The sequence below is a fragment of the Mercurialis annua genome, linkage group LG7 (genome assembly GCF_937616625.2).
Source record: "Mercurialis annua linkage group LG7, ddMerAnnu1.2, whole genome shotgun sequence".
Taxonomy (NCBI): domain Eukaryota; kingdom Viridiplantae; phylum Streptophyta; class Magnoliopsida; order Malpighiales; family Euphorbiaceae; genus Mercurialis; species Mercurialis annua.
The window spans coordinates 42,209,462-42,228,594 of NC_065576.1; the positions used below are offsets into that span (position 1 = coordinate 42,209,462).

Genomic DNA, 19,133 nt, shown 5'->3' on the forward strand with positions numbered 1-19,133 from the left:
AAAAGTAGTTTTTCATTTAATAACCCTATAAATAAGTATGGTTAAAGCTTAACCAAAAAAACCTATAAGTATAATTCATTTACAACTGAAATCACCTCAATTATGATATTCCTAACACAAAACTACACTTATTACGAGTCTTAATTAACACGTTATTGATGCAATTGGACTCGTTTCATATTTAGTTAAGCTTTAACTATTTCATGCTAACAACATAATGATTGAATCAGAAACAAGATCTTTGTAAGGAAATCCCAAACTACAAAATTCAGACTTTGTTGCTTGTAGAAGTTCCAATTTAACTACCAGTTTTCAGAAACAAAACCAAAAAAATCCAATTAAATTGGAATACAAAGTGGGGAAGGACTTATGAAATCATGAAGGTAAGAACACCCCATATATCACTTACTTCATCAATCGATCATACAAGGCAAAATTGGCACAAGAAAAGTTATTCCCTCCACATTTCTGCAAATTCATCAGGTTCCAGAGGATTTGACATCTCATGCATTTTCCTTCTCGTCTTCGCTTTGACTTTCTTCTCAAACTTCCCAGCCTTCTTTCTTTTCTCCATCGCTCGAATCTGCAAGTACCGAAGGATGGATTTAACATTTTGCACTCGTCAATACCAAAGATATGCAAAATCGAGAAATAAAAGGGACAGGCATTGTTATTGCAACGAGCAAGAGTGACAAATAGAAAACAGAAGGCCATGTATTAGAGCCGAACAGTACAAAATTTGCTAAAAGTTTTGTTATGCAAGTTTGAAGAACCAAAAGTGTACTTAAGCATGTATAGTTTTGAGGGGGACGAATAACCATGACACCCTACTCAAAGAAGCAATGTCGGTATAGGTAGAACAGCATGAAATAGTAGAAAATGTCCGAGTCTAACCTGGTTAGGAGATATGTAGAATGGATTCTCATAGAGTGTTGGGCCACCAAAGCTTCCACCAAATATCTTGATAGGATTCAAACAAAACCTCGGACCAACCTACAGAGAAACATTTTATGTTAATTAATAAACGTGCATGAATACAAACCTTTTCCGTTTATCAATAAACATTTTCCATTTATCACCACAAGTATACAAACCTCAACAAGGGTCATCTTTTCCAAGCCTCCTCGGATCACTTTATCTGATTCATTATGAGGAACAGATATCTACATGCAGAGAGACAAAGATAAGAAATAAACATGAATCTCTACAAGGATAAATAGAGTAAGAGTAGCTTCAGAAATCACACAGAATACAAAGCTTGAATAACATTGTGGGTAGAGGAGGGCACTAAAAACCGATGCTACAAAGCCTTCCAGATTTCACACTACAAAGATACTCCTAAGGCCATGTTTGGTTCATGGAATAGCCATTCCATATAGAATGACTATTCTTTGTTTTGGTTCATGGAATTGCTATTCCATGATCTATGATTTTGTGGAATAAACACTCCTCAAAAAGTAAAGAATAGTTATTCCATTCCATACTATTCCATTTCATGAACCAAACATGCCCAAACATAAACAATAACAAAATAACTCCAGTCAATTCTTCAAATATAGGATAAGTCGATAAGAGATGCACCTCCTGATTACGCGAATAACTTGATTTGAATATTATGTTAACATATCAATTACCAATAGCCATGTCGTTTTAGAAAAACTATCCATGAAAAATCAACTATATGATTTAAACCCTCTAAAGATCTGCAATTTTGTGTGAGATGGCATTTGCGTAGCAAAAGCTGTCTTTAGGAGACAAACACCTTAATCAAACTATACTGTCAGGTTATTTTGGCACCTTATGTGCACGAGTGCCAGTAATGACACCCCTATTATAAAGTGGGGCCAATCAGCTAGCAAATTTTATTAAAAAACTACAGCAATGCTACAATAAAAATTAACTAACTTCCAATAAACCTAATAGATATGAATCTGAAAGATCTAAGAAAGACGAACAATATTCAGTCTACAAGCCAACAGAAGTATTTGTAGATCTTACTACAAAAATTAAAGCTCATGGGACCCCCAAGTAAAGGGAGAATAAAGCATTTATTGATAATAATGTTCAAATAAGATAAGACTAAACGTAGACTATAAACCCATGCCAAGAGAAACGCATGTTTGTATGTTATGGTTTAAAGGCTTTAGACAGCTTATTGTACAAGGAAAATTAGGCTATAAAACTGTAAGCAATGCAGAAATTACCTGATAATTACGGAACCAAATATGATCGTCAACAATGGAGAACACAAAGACATGATCGTGATAAGGCTTAGATTTTCGATGATCCTTAGGTGTTCCAAAAATCTAAAAAGACAAAAAGAAAAGAATAAGTACTAGAAACATAAGCTCTGCTACTTGTCATCAACCATTTCAGAATTCAATTGATTTATAAAGCTCCAGTTGTGTTTGGAAGTACAAGATGCCAGAAGTCGATCTATTTAGTCAGTTATAAGGCTTGAAAGCATATAACTCTTACTTGAATTGAGCTTGATTCTTAAATTCTTTCATAAACACATCAATAAAATGAAATCGTGCAGCAAACGATGACTTGGCAAGAGTTCAATTGCTTCTATGCCAAAAACACATACTTTGCAGGAGTTCCTTTATTCCAATCAAGAAGTAGATGATATGGGTTTCCATGCAATGAATTAGATTACAAGGCATACTTAAAAAAGCAGAATTCACAAAGAATTATTGATTTAACATATGGATTAAGAGATTGTCTACAGGAATGTTGCCAGCAACAGAGCAAAAGAGAAAATATAAATATACCATAACTATCTTCCATAAACTTTATTATTTATAATATTGATAATAACCGAAGCTCTTAATCACAACAAGGAAGAGGCACAGGGTATGTTTTGTTGCTGCTAACTTCATCCCATTTAAATTATTCCACCATCAAATTTCCCACCCAAAAATTAAGATAATTATAAAATATGTTTTATCAACTCCTTTCCTATTTAACAACCAATTGGTTCAGTAATACTTCAAAAATATACAAAACAGATAAAAAGTTAAACATGGAAAAAGGATGAAAAAAGTAGGACTTGCAAACCTGCAGTAGCATCTCCTTCAAGAGTTTCCAATGAGCATCTTTATCAAAATTAGCAGAGAAAGTTAGGAGAGGCCTTGAAGCTTTTAAATGATTTCCTGTGAGCTTTAGTTCTTCCATTGTGTGCACTAAAATGAACAAAAACAAATTACAGCGATAGGCCATCTTAACAGATGACAATGACATAACAAAGTGAACAACACAGCTAAACAACAAATTTTAAAATTATCTAAAATATAAAACTATTTATTAAGAAAAGAAGGGAATGAAAGAAGATCAAAATACCACAGGATTAGAGATTAAAAAGAAAGTTACCAGCATTAACCATAAATTTCACTGAAGGACCACTAGGGCACTTGGCCATCCATAAATACAGATCTTTATGTTTCCTACACTGCAAGATACAGTATAATAGCAAACATTAAACTTCATTCATCACATTAAGAAAAATAACCTTTTATTTTCTTTTTCTAGTCTTGCAAATTCAAGATGTATGTTCATCAGAAATAAGAGTTTTTTTTTAAGGAAAATAAGCTACTTACACTAACCGTATTTTAGCAACATTTAAAGATTCGATTCAATCACTAAATAGAACTGATTCCAACTTAATCAATACTCATGAGTCATGATTGAAGTTTTTATAGTTTCTAAGACTTTCTTTGGACTTACAAAGAAAAGTAATGGGGTGAACAAGCAATGAACAAGAATTCAATATCCATACCTCGAAGAATAAACCGGAAGAACAGCTCTTGAGCTCAACCAATTCATTAAGAGTGGTGCCTTTACTACCCTTGGATTCAACCTTATTATCCTTCTTACAATGAGGCAAAAGTGACACTACATTCAACATCAAGTGCCGATACCTGCATCCCCAATCAACCAAACAAGTCATTAAAGTTGTGTGTCCTGTCTTGGAAACTCATACGAAACATTTCGGTCCGTTTAAATATCGTTTCTGAGTGTCCATTTCGTGTCATTTCTGTTTTCCGTGCTACTAGCTCATTATTATCATCCTTAAAATCATTATTCAATCAATTCACAACACAAAAGCATCAAAATGTATTAGTTTATAACCTGTAATTGATACGGCGAGAGCAAGTCACCAAAACCTTTTCTTTATTTCTAAAACCCTGCTCCTGCTGTTCAGGTTCGGTTTCTTTCTTTTCCGATTTGTCTTTCCAGCCGAGTAGAGTTCGCTTAGGTCTCTCAGGAGCCGCGTCATCTTTCTTTTCAATAGTTGTCGCCAATGCCTCTGCTTCACTGTGCTTTCTCTTCTTTCCCATTATATAGTTGAAAACCTAAAGAAAACCATTAAAATAATCGATTGACGAAATCCATTGACAAGAAAGAAATGAAAACTATAGAAATACAGTGAAAATGCAAAGGAATAAAAAATTAAGAAACTAGGACATACTTCAATGGCACAGAGAAGTTATGTGGCTATTTGTGTAAATTTCAACTAAAGAGAAGAATTACCAAGAAGACTGCCGCAGACGGAGGAGCACCGCACGGTGCTTAAGCTGCGACGGAAGTTGGAGGCGGAAGCAACGAATAGTCGCGGCAGGGAAACACAGCAGACTGTGTGCTTTGAGTTTGTGTTATTAGGGTTGGTATTCTTTTGTTTAAGAGTTATTGTCTATTTTGGACAAAACTATATACTTTTACTCAAAATATTAATTTAAATTAAATTAAATTAAATATAATATTTAATTTAAATAAAAATTAACTTTAATTAAAAAAAAACATAATTTACAACAAATATAAACAATAAATAAATTATAGAGAAAATTAAAGCTCTCATAAATGTCATAATTTTAACATAAATATTAATAAAAAAAATATTCATAAAATCCAGTAGTTTAATAAATTTAATTTATTAGTTTTATTTTTGTACTTTTAATTTTTAATTCTAATCTTTCGTAATTGTTTTCATCATTTAACTTTTAAAACCAAAAAAATAAAAATATATTTTTGTTTAAAGTATTAATAAATATTAAAAAAACTAAATTGAAATATTTAACTCATTAAATTTTATTATAACATATTAAAAATATAATTAAAAATAATTTTTTTTATTATTGGCTGCTGAATTAGTTGGCTTATACTAAAAATAGACGGAATGACAAAAATATTTATATAAATAAAAGGGGAAAGCTATATTATTTTATTTTTAAACATGAAATATTAAAATGTAAAGTTATACATTATGTGGAAATTTCAGAGTAATTTAATCTAAATTATATAATTTACAAACATATGGATTACTATTTTTTATGTAGTAATAAATTACGATATATACTTTTTATAATCATAAAAAAAATTAAAAAAATTAAAAATCAGTTGGATTTATTGCTGAGTCAGCAACAGAGAGCAGAGCAGAAGTCATAAGATTTCATTATCCAATTCTAACAAACTTCTTATCAGAAACACAAGGAGAGAAAGAAAGGAACATACATGGCATCGTTACTCTTTCCAGTGGGTACGCCGTTAATTTTATTCTTTTGCATTTAAATGAATCAATCCCCAACCCCATTATTTTCTATTTTCTTATGCTAAATTATTCTCCGGTAGGCTCTGCATCGGTGAAAAGCTCAACCAGCAGCGGCCGCGGCGACGGTGGTAGAGTCGGAGGTTTAAATGTGAGATGCTCCAACTTGGAGATGAAGGATATTAGAAGAAGAGAGTACAAGAAGAACGATGATTTTTCGATTCAGCGTAGGGGTTTGATTGGTCTCGTATTTGGATCGGTTTCGAGCAGCATTATGGTATTAGTATCGGACAATGTTGCCAAAGGAGCAGGGTTACCTCCTGAGGAGAAGCCCAGATTATGTGATCAAACTTGTGAGAAGGAGCTTGAAAATGTATGGTGAGAATTGCTCTGCCTCATACTTAATCTCTTCTCTTTTTAGGGGTGTAACTGGGTCGAGTCGAATGGACACACTGCTCGAGCTCAACTCAGCTCTAAAATCTTAAACTTTCGACTTGAACTCGATCGAGTTTCATTTATTAAGACTCGAGCTCGACTCTAGCTCGATTATCTATCTAAATATATAAATTAAATTTTAATGTAAAAATAAAGGTATTGTTATCAATAAATATAATAGGGAAAAAAGTAAATTAAGTGAAGGTTGATTAGGCTCCCGAGCTCATCGAGTCAAGTATATAGGAGCTCGAACTCGGCTCGATAATTAACTCGAGTAGCTAGCGAGTTGACTTGGCTCGATTACACATCCTAATGTTTCCTTTTTCGCATTTAAATATGTTTTAATTTAGCTGTAATTTTTTTTAATTTTCTTGATATGGATAATCATCCAATATTGTTCAGTGTGCTCGACTTAGAGGTTTATACTATTAATCACTTAGGTTCTCAACATAGAGGATCCCAAGTAATATCTAGCACAGAAATGAAAACATTGAAACAGAAGACACGAAAGAAGAAACCTTTAAATGATTTTTTTTAAAAGAAAATGTTATAAATATAAGGTTTCAGAGTTTCATGAGTATTTCAGGAAACCAAATCGAAATGCTAAAATATAAAAATCGATAAGTTTTTGTGCAACGTAGAATACTGTGGTTACTGCTACAGGATTGTATTTGATGGTTCATTATGTCTGATTAACATTAGCTGATGCATTATTCTGAGCATGGAAGTAATTGCTTCTCTAGGTGCCGATGGTAACGACGGAGTCTGGACTGCAATACAAAGATATTAAAGTTGGTGCAGGTCCTAGTCCTCCAATTGGTTTTCAGGTACATATATTTCTTTGGCTTGCATATATTTAATGAACTCTTAAGCTAAAAGCTTAATGTTAAATTAGTTGGTTAAAACTATCTTGGGCAACATAGGCTTTAGAAGATTGTGTTCATCTTCTTTAATCTCGATGCCTTATCAGTATAGATTGAGCTGCTTATGGGTATGATATATGTACTTTTTTTTTTTTATATAGAGATAGGCATGCCTAATTATTGGAACAATATCCCTACTAATAGTTGAACTTTTTGCATGTTCTATTTTTTTTATCATCTTATGTTCCGTATTTGCTACTTGACTGTATCTCATGCCAGTACAATTCATAATCGCAGGTGGCTGCTAATTATGTTGCTATGGTTCCATCTGGACAAATATTTGATAGGCGAGTTTCCTGAATCAAACAGCATTCATTTTATTTACCTATAGCTGTTTCTGGATATTTTATTTGCCTCTATATTTGAAATTTTAATATGGTCTAATATAGATAGTTGGTGAATCTATTCTGACATACAAAACCTCAAACTTTTGCACTTCTAGGCATTTTTCTTGCTTCGTAGCTGTAAAGCAGAGCTAAATTTAGACTGTTAATAATTCATTTCTCTATTCATCTCGCAGTTCACTGGAGAAAGGGCAGATCTACATTTTCCGTGTTGGTTCTGGCCAGGTAAGCTACATGTAGTTCCCTAACAATGAATTTGGCTTCAAATTATATCAGTTGCCCAATAAGCTTAGTAGATATTCATAAAAGAGTATCTCCCTTGATAAGTTGCATATGTTCCTGTACATTGTAAACTTCTGTTTTATTATATTAGCATAGTAAGTTACAATAATGTACTCAACTATTTAGATATTGTACAAAAACCTTTTTGGTCATCACTCTGAGATTGGATATGCAGCATGGTTCTTCACGTTGTATGCAGCATTGCATAATAGAAAACGTTAACATTGAGTGCTGGAGAATATGTCTTGAAATTAGTGTGAACGTTTTCATCCTCATCTCTAATTTCTTAATCTGATTGACTAGAATAGGTGATCAAGGGACTTGATGAAGGAATTCTGAGTATGAAAGCTGGTGGGAAGCGAAGAATCTATGTTCCAGGATCAGTAAGTTGTTATGACATGGTTGCTTGTGGATGTTAAATTTGTTTCGCTTCTTCTTTTTCCTTTTATTCTATGAGGATTAAAGGATTTCACTCCTACCCCGTGGTGACTCGAACCCAGGACCTCTCGGTCTTAGGTGGGGCGCTATTGCCACTTGATCTAGCCTATCTTGTCTTTTTCGCTTATCTTATTTAGTTCAATCTGTCAAGGATATTCTATGATGTCATTCTTCATTTTTCTAATATTTTGACGACAATCACACTAGAATCTCTACTACGAAGAGATTACTATACTATAAGTTTCTGATTGCTTGGCATCTATTTCATTCTTTTCATCAGCTGGCATTTCCAAAAGGTCTCAATTCAGCTCCCGGAAGGCCAAGGGTGGCTCCAAATAGTCCTGTAATTTTTGACGTCAGTTTGGAATATATTCCCGGCCTTGAAATGGAAGAAGAGTAGAAGCAGTCTGCATTCTTATACTAGATTCATCATTAATTTTACCACTGTAAGTTACTTCATTGTATGTCTTCAATCATCCAATTTATTTCTTCCATTATTGTGCAAACTGTGAAGTGTTCATTTCTTGATATAGCTTTAATTACTTCTGATGATTGATAACGAGATGTTTAAAATCTAGAGTTGTTTTTTAGAATCAGAAGCATTATTTCTTCTACTAGAATGCAAAGATATGGCACCCTGTTGCTTACATTATTTGTTAGTAAATGTTTCTCCAAAATGAGAACCCGAAACAACAAAAGTGACGAAAAAAATCAATAAAGCTATTGCACATACATTATAAAATTAGTCTTAGAAAGAGAGTTTATGATTTGTTATGCTGGTTACTTTTTCTTCCAAGGCTTCACAATGGAGAGGACAATGATAATAGCAATGAGCAAGAGCAAAATGATGGAAATCATCATGCATTTCCTCGTCTTTCTTTGCAAGCTCTTCGCAGTTCTAAGAGCCTCCGTACCATTCTGAACATGATCTACTGCATTTGTCACCTGTCTCGAAAAAAACATCCACGCGATTTAACTTATCATTATTACAACTAGGGGTGTGCATTCTGTATGAACTGAACTGAATTTATAAGGATATAAACTATTTCGAACCAAACCGAACCAGTCTGTTTGGTTTAGAATTTTCGGTTCAGTTTGAACCAAAACAAATTGAATCGAACCAAATTGAATCGAATTTATTTGTTCGGTTTAATTATTCGATTTAGTTCAATTATTACACACATGCAATACAAAGAACAAGTGCACACAAACAAAAGGGCGGATGCAGCTAAGGCCATGTTTGGTTCATGGAATAGGTGCGGAATGGAGTAGCTATTCCGTATAAATGACTATTGTTTACTTTGGTTCATGGAATAAGTATTTTATAGAATTACTATTTCATTATTTTGTGGAATAAATACTTCTCTCAAAAACTAAAGAATGACTATTTCATTTCTTATAGAATAGCTATTTCATTCCATGCTATTCCATTTCTTGAATGTAACAATGGCCTAAGTATTACTTACCATGTTATGTTATGCAGGTCGTAGTATGATGAAGTAATATAATGATTTTGCAATGGTGCAACATTTTCCTAATGTGTGTGGGATTGCACTACTATAATATGCTAAGGTGAACTAGCCTATTCAAAATAGTAATGGATAAGGTGTATCCCTCTCTTGATTAATTGTCATAATTGAAAAAAAAAAAGGATAAAAATGATGTAATTATTATTCTAATCTTGACACTGTACTTTTTCTAACATAAAATATGAATATAATGATAATAATTTTACTATAACTAAAAATGTTTTTTAAAAAATTCATTTCATCTAATTCTATACTCTTCCAAACAAAAAGATAAAACATTTTTTTCAATTTTTAATTTTCGTTCCTTCCATTTTCCCTCCTGTAAAAGAATATTTCCAAAATAGAGAGAAAATTCTTCAAACATGTAAATTTAAGCACAATTTAATTGGATAAAAAGAAATATTAATAAAATATCTAATAAATGAACCAAATTTTAATATGAAAATAGACTGGTCCCTCCCTATAATCTAATGGTATGGATGCATTTTTCTAACATGTAAATTTCAGATTTTAACCATTTATATCCTTTTTTATCATACAACCTACACAAAGAAAATTTCCTACTCTACATCCACATATAATAGCATGATTTTATCATCTTTATGGTATATGTAAAGGAATAATCAACTGTATTGTATAGTTTACAGTCCATTAAGTCAATGTATTAAAAAGAAAAGGGTCACGAAAATCAAAAAATAGAAATGTAGATTTAAAAAAAAATCAAATTTATCTGAAAAGATATTACTATGCTAAACAGAAATAAATATACTTTTACTTTTTTTAGGAGTATTGACGTATTAAATTCCAATGTGTGATGATTGTAGCAATATAATCCTAAGGTTAAAACGTTACATATCAAATCCTAACATTTCACGTTTTTATATTTTGTATATCTAGCTTTTCCAGGAACTTTGATCATACATGGCATACAACCGTTTCTGGTATATGCCACAATGATCAAAATTGTCGGAAAAGACATTTGGGCTACAAAATGTAAAGATATGACATAGACCGCTTAACCAACACATAAGCTTATTTATAAATCGATCTATAATGTTATGAATTTTAAATATGAAAATTTAAAAAGGTTAATCAATTAATTGGCTTACTATTTTAGAACAATTTGAATTTTCTATTTTATATCTTTAACCATGTAAACATTAAAAAAAATTAAATTCAAACAAGTTAAATTTAATAGAATAAGGTTTCGTTAATAAAAAAACTGCAATTTTAGTCCATTTTACTTTTAATAAATAAAAAAATGCTATTAAAATCCAAACATTTAAAAAATATCTAGGATATATATTACTTATAAATAGACATATTCATTGGCGAGTTCGGTCTGGGCTTGCCGTACTTTTCTATTTATATAAGGCTAAGCCCGGCCCAGACTGCATACTTTCTAGAGGAAATGACACAATATACTCTCTTTTTTCAAAAGTTTGCATAAATACTCACTCCAAAACTCTAATTTCAAGCGTGCTCCTTTTTAGTTTTTTTTCTTTCATTTATATGCTATTTTTCATTTTCTATCTTCTTCTCCAAATGATAGCCTTTTTAATATATTGTTTGGTGCTTCCTCTTTAACCCATAAATAATTGAGCAGATCCATTCTCTCGGAGAAGCAAGGACCCATAAACACTTTAAAAACGAAGATGAACGAGCTGTGGAGGACGTGAAAAACGATTAAGATGCCGCTGCCGACGAAAATGCCGCGCCGACGAAGATGCCACCAACGATGAAGATGATGATGATGAGAAGGACGATGAACCGCCGGTGCAAATGGGAGTTAAAAGTAGAGAGCAAAAGTGAAAAGAAGATCTATGAGATTTTAAAATAGATCTTAAAAATGTTAGAAAGATGAGATTACAATTTTTTTTCTCTCTTTCAATATCCAGAAATGAGTAGTATGGTGATAAAGAAATGTCAAACAAAGAAGATAAAGAAGTAAATATTTTTGGGTCTTTTTCTTCTTCTGAAGGCAAAGAGTTAGCTTGAAAAATCTGGTTTGATTTTTTTATTTTGGAAATTTTAATTTATCTCAGCTACTTGTGGTCATTAATTCTGTCAACCTTCTTGTTCTATAATAGTACAAATTTATTCTAAAAGCAATCGCTAGAAAAAAAGTGCATTATCTTTTTCTTTTTATAAATGCAGCGACGCTAGTTATTATGTTCAAGTATGAAAAACAACTCTGAAGATACAGTGATCAACTTGTCTCAGTTTTTAAAATTTAAATAATATAGATATCATTTTTTTTTAAAAAGAGATCAAATACATAAGATTTATGTCTAAAATTAGATGAGAAATTTTTATATGTGAAAAATAAATATCGAACAACCAATGATCAACTAACGAGCAACCAAGAACAACCAATAAGCACCAAAAGAGCAACCAATCAGCAACTGACGAGCAATAAAAAAAACAATCAACGAGCAATAAAAAACAACTAACAAACAATTTAAACTAAAATCAAATAAAATTTAATTTTTATACATATCTCTTTTTATTCATTTTGTTTATATTTTATAAATTGTTAACTTTAAAATATATTTATAAATTTTATTTTTCAATTTGTTTAAATTTTTTATAGAGAAAACATTTTATCTGAGATAAAAACGAAATTTTTTTATTAAAAAAATTCAAAAAGTGACCAACCAAAGTAGGTCACTGTCAGAGTGTGATTGATAATTTTTCTAAAGAGTAATATAGGATGTATAATAAAATAGGATAGGTTTGTTACATAAATAAAAGAGCACGTGTTTGGTAGGGCACAAAAGACAAACAAAAATAAAGAGTACCTTTGTAAACTAAAAGAGAAAAAAAGCGTATAAGTGCTATCTTTTTATAGTAGGCGTATCTTTGCTATATGAACCCCTAATTCGAGTATTTTCGACAAAAGCGCTACTTTCTACCCAAGCCTAGTCTTTATATTTTATATAGGGCAAAGTTGAAAATACTTGATTTTGTTAAAATAATCTCAAAAACACTTATGTTCGTTTTTATTTGCGGACAATACTTACAAAAGAAAATAAACTACACCTAGCACTTGATTTAATAAAAACATTAAACCTACCACTTAAAATCTTATTTCTCTAAACCCTGAATCCTAAATCCTAAACCCTAAGCCATACTAAACCCTAAACCCTAAATCATACTAAATCCTAAACCCTAAACTCTAAACCCTAAACTCTAAACTGTAAACCCTAAACCATGCTAAACCCTATATTCTAAATTTTAAACCCTAAACCCATAATCCTAAATCATGCTAAACCCTATATCCTAAATCTTAAACTCTAAACCCTAAATCATACTAAACCATAAATCATGTTAAACCCTAATTCTAAAATCATAAACCCTAAACCCTAAAATTTTAAAATCCAAATTTTAAATCTTAAAAAAATGAAGTTAAATGTTGGATGAAATAAAAAGGTTGGGTTAAGTATTGGATAAAATATAAAGGTGGAATCAAGTGTTGGATGAAATAAAAAGATGGAATCAAGTGCTGGATGAAATAAAAAGGTGCGATCAAGTGTTGACAGAAAAAAAAAAAGATGTTCGAGTATTTTTGAAATTATTTTTGATAATCAAGTGCTGAGTGGAATTTTCTCTTTTATATATGCGGGTTTGAAGTCGGACTATTTTGGATATACAAGAAGAATTATATAAAAATGAAAGTTATGGACCCACATAAAATAGCAGGATTTTTTCGAATTCTGGTTTGGGCCAGGATGAAAAACCACTATTCAAGCCCAACCCTAGACAGACGGGCCTGGAGGGGTCAAAAGGATATTTAGGCTCCTAAACATGTCTACTTATAAATCATTATAAACCATTTAATAGGTCAACCATATAAAATTTTAAATCTTAAACCTAAATTATAAATCATAAAATCTAAAATTTAAATCTCTTTTAAACTGATCAACTATATTTTTCAGTTCGATTTTTTTGTTCAGTTTGTTTATTATTGGTTTTTTTTTTACCACCTTTAGTCACTACATGATGCATCAGTTTTCTTTTTGGGTTTCTTTTGCCACAACGCAATTGTTGCCATACTCCATTAATTACACTAAGAATGTATATGGCTGAATGTTGAAAATGGATATGGAAATGACAATGAAAAAAAATTAGTTAAAAAAGTTAATAATATACTTAGTTTAATTTTTATATTTATTATTAAATATAATAGTGATGAACTATTTTAAATACATTATAACAACATTATAAAATGATAAATCAAAAATATTTTTTTTGTTAGTTTTTTTCTAAAAAATGTAAATCATTAAAAAATATTAGTTTTTATTAAATAAAACAAATTAAATATATTTCTTAGAATACTTTTATATTTTCACTAGACGACGAAATGGATCAGATCAAGTGGTACGACTACGAGCGGCTCCACTTAAAACCAATAGCTCTTGAATTCAAATTACCATGAAATAAGAATAAAATCCTTTAATTCTCTTTAAGAGTAGAAAAAAGGGGGAAAATTACAGTAGACTTTAGAAGCATGCCTCCTATCAGATTGCAAGATATAATTAAGTTCGCCGGTTCAATGAAAAAAAGCTTATTCAAAACAAAACCTACCAAAGCAAACAAAAATGCTTCAAATTTTGTCATTTCAAATTAAACTCACTCTTCAGAACAATAATGCATGGATGCCCCATAGACAAAAATCAAACTCTCAACAAGCACCAAAACATCACACAAAACAAAGAGGAAAAACAAAAAATGATTTTGAAACGTAAAGGAGGGACACGGAACCCGGACTCGATCACATATAGGTACAAATGGTCGTCAAACAAAAGAAACGGGCAGACTCAAGCACCCTTATTACTCTTCCAAGGTTTGATGACACCGACGACTATAACAGCTACTATAATCAAAAGAATAATAATGGCAATGCACATCCATTTTCTGGAATTTCTCTGAAGTGTCTTTGCCTTTTGGAGTGCAGTTGTCCCAGTCTGGACATGATTCACTGCATTCGCGACCTGAACAACATTTCCATTAACATATAACACCCTACCAAAATGCAACCCCTAACCATGCAAGAACACAAACATTCATCTTGGAATTAATAATATACGCATAGAATAAAACAAACCTGGCTTTCAATGTTATCTAGGATCTCTCCTTGGGCCTCAACGAGAACAGCCATGTCAAGGTAAATCTGCCGAATAATACTCAGTAAGTTGCGTTAAACAATTTTGAATCTGAGAGTGCAGACTCCACGACTAGGTTTAGCAGAAAATTTACCTGGTGAAGGTCGAGAAGCTTTTTCTCTATTTCCTTTACAGCATCATGCCTCTCCTGGATTTCTTCAAGTGTATTTAGCACCTGCAATCATAGCTTGACATTAGAAACTCAATCGAGAGCTTTCCACTTGCAAATTCAGGATGACTAGGCTAGCACATATTTAGAGCTCCCGATAAGGCACAATCATCTATAGAGTAGCTTTTTCTTTGTTGTCATGAGCGAAATTACTAAGATTAAAACAATTGATCACAATCTTCAATGTATGTTGAGTTAAACTATAGAGAAACAAACCTGTCCGCGGCCCATTTCTTGAATTGCCTTCTGAAAGATTTGCTCACTGTTGCCAGTTTCGATCAGGTTGTCAATCGTCTAACAGTCGGTAAATTTTGCCCATTATGATGAAATTCATATCCAAATGAGACTTATGTACAGTTTCAAAAATTAGGCTCACCTCTTCATCTGGTTTAGTTCCAGTAACTGCTCACCATAGATAGAAAACATGCAAATAAATGTTAAAAAAACTGTATCTGATACAGAAAAATAATAAAACATAAACAGCAAAAATTGCAAACAGTTTTTGAACCTGTGATGACTCTTCTTTCTACAACTTCACGATACTCATTTTGGATCTTTTGTCTTAAGGTCTGAAACAAAATACGAGAGGTTTTACAAATAAAGACAACTTCAGTTAACCACCTTAAATTGTTATATTTACCTGAAACTCAATCATTAAATCCTTGAACCTCTTTGTCAAAGAACTGCACAGAATAATGATTTCAATAAATAAATACAGTTAACATGCGCATGTCCACAGCTTATGTGTGTATGTCTGGAAAAAATGTATGAAACCTATACGAGAAAAAACACAATACAACCGAATATCAAAAGATCTTCAAGGATAACTAACATACTTAGTAACATTCATCCTTGCTCTGTCAATACCAGTTCCCTTTTCACATCCAGGTTTCTGTCGATTGGCTAAATTCTGGAGATAAGAAGACAACGAGAAAAAAAAAGTTAGGAGAAAAACTTTGTTTAACTTGCATATTGTTACATGAATAATGGATAAATTATTCACATAAAGGATGAAGAATTACATCTCTGTTAATTGCTTCGACTTTGGCTTTTACTGCACGTCCAATCTTACTCACTTCATCCACATCTTTCTCCATTCGCTTCTTGATAGCTACATTTGTTTAACAAACTTCTTAGAGCACAATTAGAGTAAGACTACAAACTCCAATATGTCACTCAACCAGTGATGAGCCAACACCTTCATGCTCATAAGTATAAAAAGTCATTTCAGCTTAAAATGGTATGTCTTAGAGCAAGTTTTTTCAACATGAAAAAATGGGCGTACATGCTGCCAAAAAAAAAAGGACGTAGATCAAAATTTTACATTTCATGGAAGACGCCTTTGTTACAGATTTAGACTCCTCATTAGCTTCCTGTCCAGAAGAGCAATGTTAGAATACTATAAAAGAAGAAAAAGAAAACTAAGAGAGTGTTTAGTTGTGGAAAATATTTCCTATTTCCTTTTCCTTATCTACGTTCCCTTTGTTTTATTTTTAAATTGAAAAATTAAAATTAAGAAAACATGTAAACATGTTAACTGCTAGAATTATTCAATTACAGTGAAACCGGTTACTTTCTCGGAACTCTGCTATACTTTCTTGGAACTTCAAGCAAAGTAGGTATAAAAAGAACAAAAAATTTAAAAAAAAAAACTGATCTTTTATACAAATTAGATAACAAAACTAAGCACTTCTCCATCAAAGTGAAATATCCAAAGTTCATAGCACAATCCACAAAAGTGTACTTAAATAAGAATGTCCTTTTGATCATTTCTCATCCAATTACAATCAATTTTGGGAAATGCAGTTTAAGTGAGAAGTTAAATAACTGAACTACAGAAAACACCAGTCCGTTTTTGAGTCGATTATTGTTTTACTTCTGTTAAACTAGGTGACAAATATACACAGCAAAAGCTTTGCTTATAAAATTGAATAACATAAACATATACTAAGTAAATTATACAAGTGTAACAGAGATAATGGATGCCGTTAGACAATAGAAGTATGACATATAGCTTCTTCAAATATAATCTAATCCAATGTGACTATTCATTAAAATAGTGGAAAAACAATGGCCTTGAAAACCATCGAACAACATACCTTCAAGTTCTTGAGAAGTCCAGAGACCCTGTCAACCTGCTTCTCAACCTCGTGTATCTAAAACAGAAGAATAAGAACAAAAAAGCGACAACTTTAATTCTAAACAGAAGAAGAGGAGAGCTATTTTGAAGCCACAAGTTCATAAACAGATTATTCGTTAGAGACAATACATCATTTACAGTAATAGGCTTTCCATGAACATTAAAATCTTCTTATTCTATATTAAAGATAAAATAATTAAAATTTAAACTAAATGCTGGCATCTTTTCAGCATCAATACTCTTCCGGAAAGAAACACAAAATACGGGAAACAAACCTGCTTATTGAAAGCTTCCATTCCCATATCAGAGTTGCTCCTCGATGTTCGCATTCCCATTTCGATATCATCATTGCCAGAAGGCCTTTTGGCATCACCAACAAATGAATCCTGCAAATTGAACAAATTAAAACAACATATGTTAAATCCCACCTTAAATATAGTAAGTAAAAAAACCCACTACTTAAGCATACGAGAACAATCAAATTTCCATGAACAAAAAGATTCAAAAGCACTGAAATGCTTACAAAAAATACCATCTTCACTGGAAAAGGACAAACCTTTTTTAGAGTGTATTCTGATAAAAAAATCTTAGTAGCACAGATATTTCACTCGATCAACATTTCCCGGAAACATGTGGGACACGCATTTCGGACAAGAAACTTCGATTTAACATAGAAAACCTTAAAATAATGTCTCAAGTGTCCTAATTTCGTGTGTCCAGGAAAATACTAATGAACTAGTACAGTTACTTTAGTTCAAATTCTTTTTCACTCATCATGGCTGCTATTTGACAGTCAGTCCAAATTCACTAATTCAAAACACAATTCAAACCGAAATTCAAGAAAAAAAAAACAGTTAAAAAGAAACAAACTTTTCACTCAAATACACTATCATAACATGAATTAACACAGTTTAAGCACAATCACTGTCACTGATCACCATATAATACACACCCAGAAATTAAATTGTGTGCAAAAACATAAAAGAAACCGAGAGAGTAAAATTACCGTGAGCAGGTCGTTCATATTATTGATTGGAATCAAAGAGTAGAATGTTTTTTTTTTGTGTTAAGAAGAAGAGGAAAGGAGCAATAAATGGAAAGAATTATTATTTTTGTATGTTACACTATTTTTTTTCAAAAAGTTGGCATAGCCGGCACAGGCGTTATTTACTAAAAATGTAAAAATAAAGGCTTTAAAAAATGTACATATAATAATATATACTATAACCTTGTCTTTATGGCTTCATTGTTTGTTGTTGTAGTTCGCTGTGAGCTGTTATACAAGTACAACCATCTCTTTCTTATGTTAATAGGATGTGCCTGAGCATGAACTTAAATAGACTAAAATAAATTAAAATTAATTTCTTTTGGAATCGCAATTAAAATATACTCTATCCGTATCATTCTAATTGACAAAATTTTGAGTTTTTGGTGTTCAATTCTAATTGATAATTTAACATAATTATAATTTTATCCTTTAATTTTTCATCTTTACCCTTATGTAAAATTAAACTTTTTAGAAACCTCTCAAACCCTAATCGCAATTAAAATATACTCCAACGAGCCGTCTCTCTCTCTTTTGAGAAACCTCTCAAACCCTAATAAGTTTTTCTTTTTTGTTCATTTGAGGTGGTTTTTGGCCATTTCTTAGCCAAAAACCACCTCCCCAATCTCTTAAATTCAGTTTTTTTAGCCTTTTTCATAGTTTTTGTCTTTAATTTTGAATAAAGTTTCTTTCTTGGCCAATTTTGGTCTAGATTTAGAAATTATTTTCTACCTTAGTATCTTAATTTTATTAGATCTGTTCTAATCAAAATTAAGAATAGTTTTTTTCATCGTTGGAGATGGAATTGTTTTTTGCGATGCAAGCGATTTGGATTTCTAAAACAATTAGAGCCACCATCTTACGACGGATTTCACCAAATATCGGTATATTTTTCGTTGGTATAGATGATGTCTTTAATGTTCAAGAGAAGAGATTTGTCACAAAAAATGTGATTAGGGACTTTAACGATGAAGTTATAGCTGCTAGCTGTAACAGTCGTGCGATTAAAGTTAGTATTATCATGGCAAGCGAAGCTAATCTAATTCCCTTTATTTCAAAGGTTGTAATAGATGCATTCAACAACAACTCTTTGCTTTGTAATATTATCAGTTTGATAG

At 31.7% G+C, this 19,133-nt stretch overlaps 3 protein-coding genes across 5 annotated transcripts; 1 reads left to right on the forward strand and 2 right to left on the reverse strand.

The window, feature by feature from the left end:
• Positions 1–221: 221 nt before the first annotated feature.
• LOC126657484 (ribosome biogenesis protein BRX1 homolog 2-like) lies at positions 222–4,686 on the reverse strand. The gene is made up of 9 exons (XM_050352180.2): positions 4,534–4,686; positions 4,132–4,355; positions 3,779–3,920; positions 3,373–3,451; positions 3,061–3,185; positions 2,205–2,306; positions 1,095–1,163; positions 895–993; positions 222–583 (listed from the first exon to the last, which is right to left on the reverse strand). Exons 2-9 carry the CDS (start codon positions 4,338–4,340, stop codon positions 452–454), a joined length of 957 nt encoding a protein of 318 aa, XP_050208137.1. The 5' UTR covers positions 4,341–4,355; positions 4,534–4,686; the 3' UTR covers positions 222–451.
• Positions 4,687–5,423: 737 nt separating this feature from the next.
• Positions 5,424–9,024, forward strand: LOC126656062 (peptidyl-prolyl cis-trans isomerase FKBP16-3, chloroplastic). 2 transcript variants are annotated; one of them, XM_050350525.2, is made up of 8 exons: positions 5,424–5,536; positions 5,629–5,918; positions 6,724–6,807; positions 7,141–7,190; positions 7,424–7,472; positions 7,838–7,912; positions 8,248–8,413; positions 8,765–9,024. In XM_050350525.2, exons 1-7 carry the CDS (start codon positions 5,512–5,514, stop codon positions 8,365–8,367), a joined length of 693 nt encoding a protein of 230 aa, XP_050206482.1. In that variant the 5' UTR covers positions 5,424–5,511; the 3' UTR covers positions 8,368–8,413; positions 8,765–9,024. The 2 variants fall into 2 exon arrangements, with proteins under 2 accessions (XP_050206482.1, XP_050206481.1); XM_050350524.2 differs by lacking the exon at positions 8,765–9,024 and having other exon boundaries at positions 8,248–8,473.
• LOC126656061 (syntaxin-132-like) lies at positions 8,596–18,121 on the reverse strand. 2 transcript variants are annotated; one of them, XM_050350523.2, is made up of 13 exons: positions 17,977–18,121; positions 17,246–17,356; positions 16,930–16,986; positions 16,155–16,203; positions 15,853–15,941; positions 15,667–15,740; positions 15,471–15,513; positions 15,339–15,399; positions 15,207–15,232; positions 15,047–15,124; positions 14,756–14,836; positions 14,604–14,669; positions 8,596–8,912 (listed from the first exon to the last, which is right to left on the reverse strand). In XM_050350523.2, exons 1-13 carry the CDS (start codon positions 17,992–17,994, stop codon positions 8,748–8,750), a joined length of 918 nt encoding a protein of 305 aa, XP_050206480.1. In that variant the 5' UTR covers positions 17,995–18,121; the 3' UTR covers positions 8,596–8,747. The 2 variants fall into 2 exon arrangements, with proteins under 2 accessions (XP_050206480.1, XP_050206479.1); XM_050350522.2 differs by lacking the exon at positions 8,596–8,912 and adding an exon at positions 14,081–14,490 and having other exon boundaries at positions 17,977–18,117.
• Positions 18,122–19,133: the final 1,012 nt, after the last annotated feature.

What these genes read in the sequence shown, in the direction of transcription:
- LOC126657484 (XM_050352180.2), bottom strand. Translation starts at nt 4,340, where the DNA reads ATGGGAAAGAAGAGAAAGCACAGTGAAGCAGAGGCATTGGCGACAACT. An exon ending in TCTCGCCGTATCAATTACAG is followed by an intron (nt 3,921 to 4,131) that starts GTTATAAACTAA and finishes TTGGGGATGCAG; the next exon opens with GTATCGGCACTTGATGTTGA. An exon ending in GAAATTTATGGTTAATGCTG is followed by an intron (nt 3,186 to 3,372) that starts GTAACTTTCTTT and finishes TGTTCATTTTAG; the next exon opens with TGCACACAATGGAAGAACTA.
- LOC126656062 (XM_050350525.2), top strand. Translation starts at nt 5,512, where the DNA reads ATGGCATCGTTACTCTTTCCAGTGG. An exon ending in GTCCTCCAATTGGTTTTCAG is followed by an intron (nt 6,808 to 7,140) that starts GTACATATATTT and finishes TCATAATCGCAG; the next exon opens with GTGGCTGCTAATTATGTTGC. An exon ending in TCTGGACAAATATTTGATAG is followed by an intron (nt 7,191 to 7,423) that starts GCGAGTTTCCTG and finishes TTCATCTCGCAG; the next exon opens with TTCACTGGAGAAAGGGCAGA.
- LOC126656061 (XM_050350522.2), bottom strand. An exon ending in AAGAAATGGGCCGCGGACAG is followed by an intron (nt 14,837 to 15,046) that starts GTTTGTTTCTCT and finishes CTATGATTGCAG; the next exon opens with GTGCTAAATACACTTGAAGA. An exon ending in AGCTTCTCGACCTTCACCAG is followed by an intron (nt 14,670 to 14,755) that starts GTAAATTTTCTG and finishes ATTATTCGGCAG; the next exon opens with ATTTACCTTGACATGGCTGT.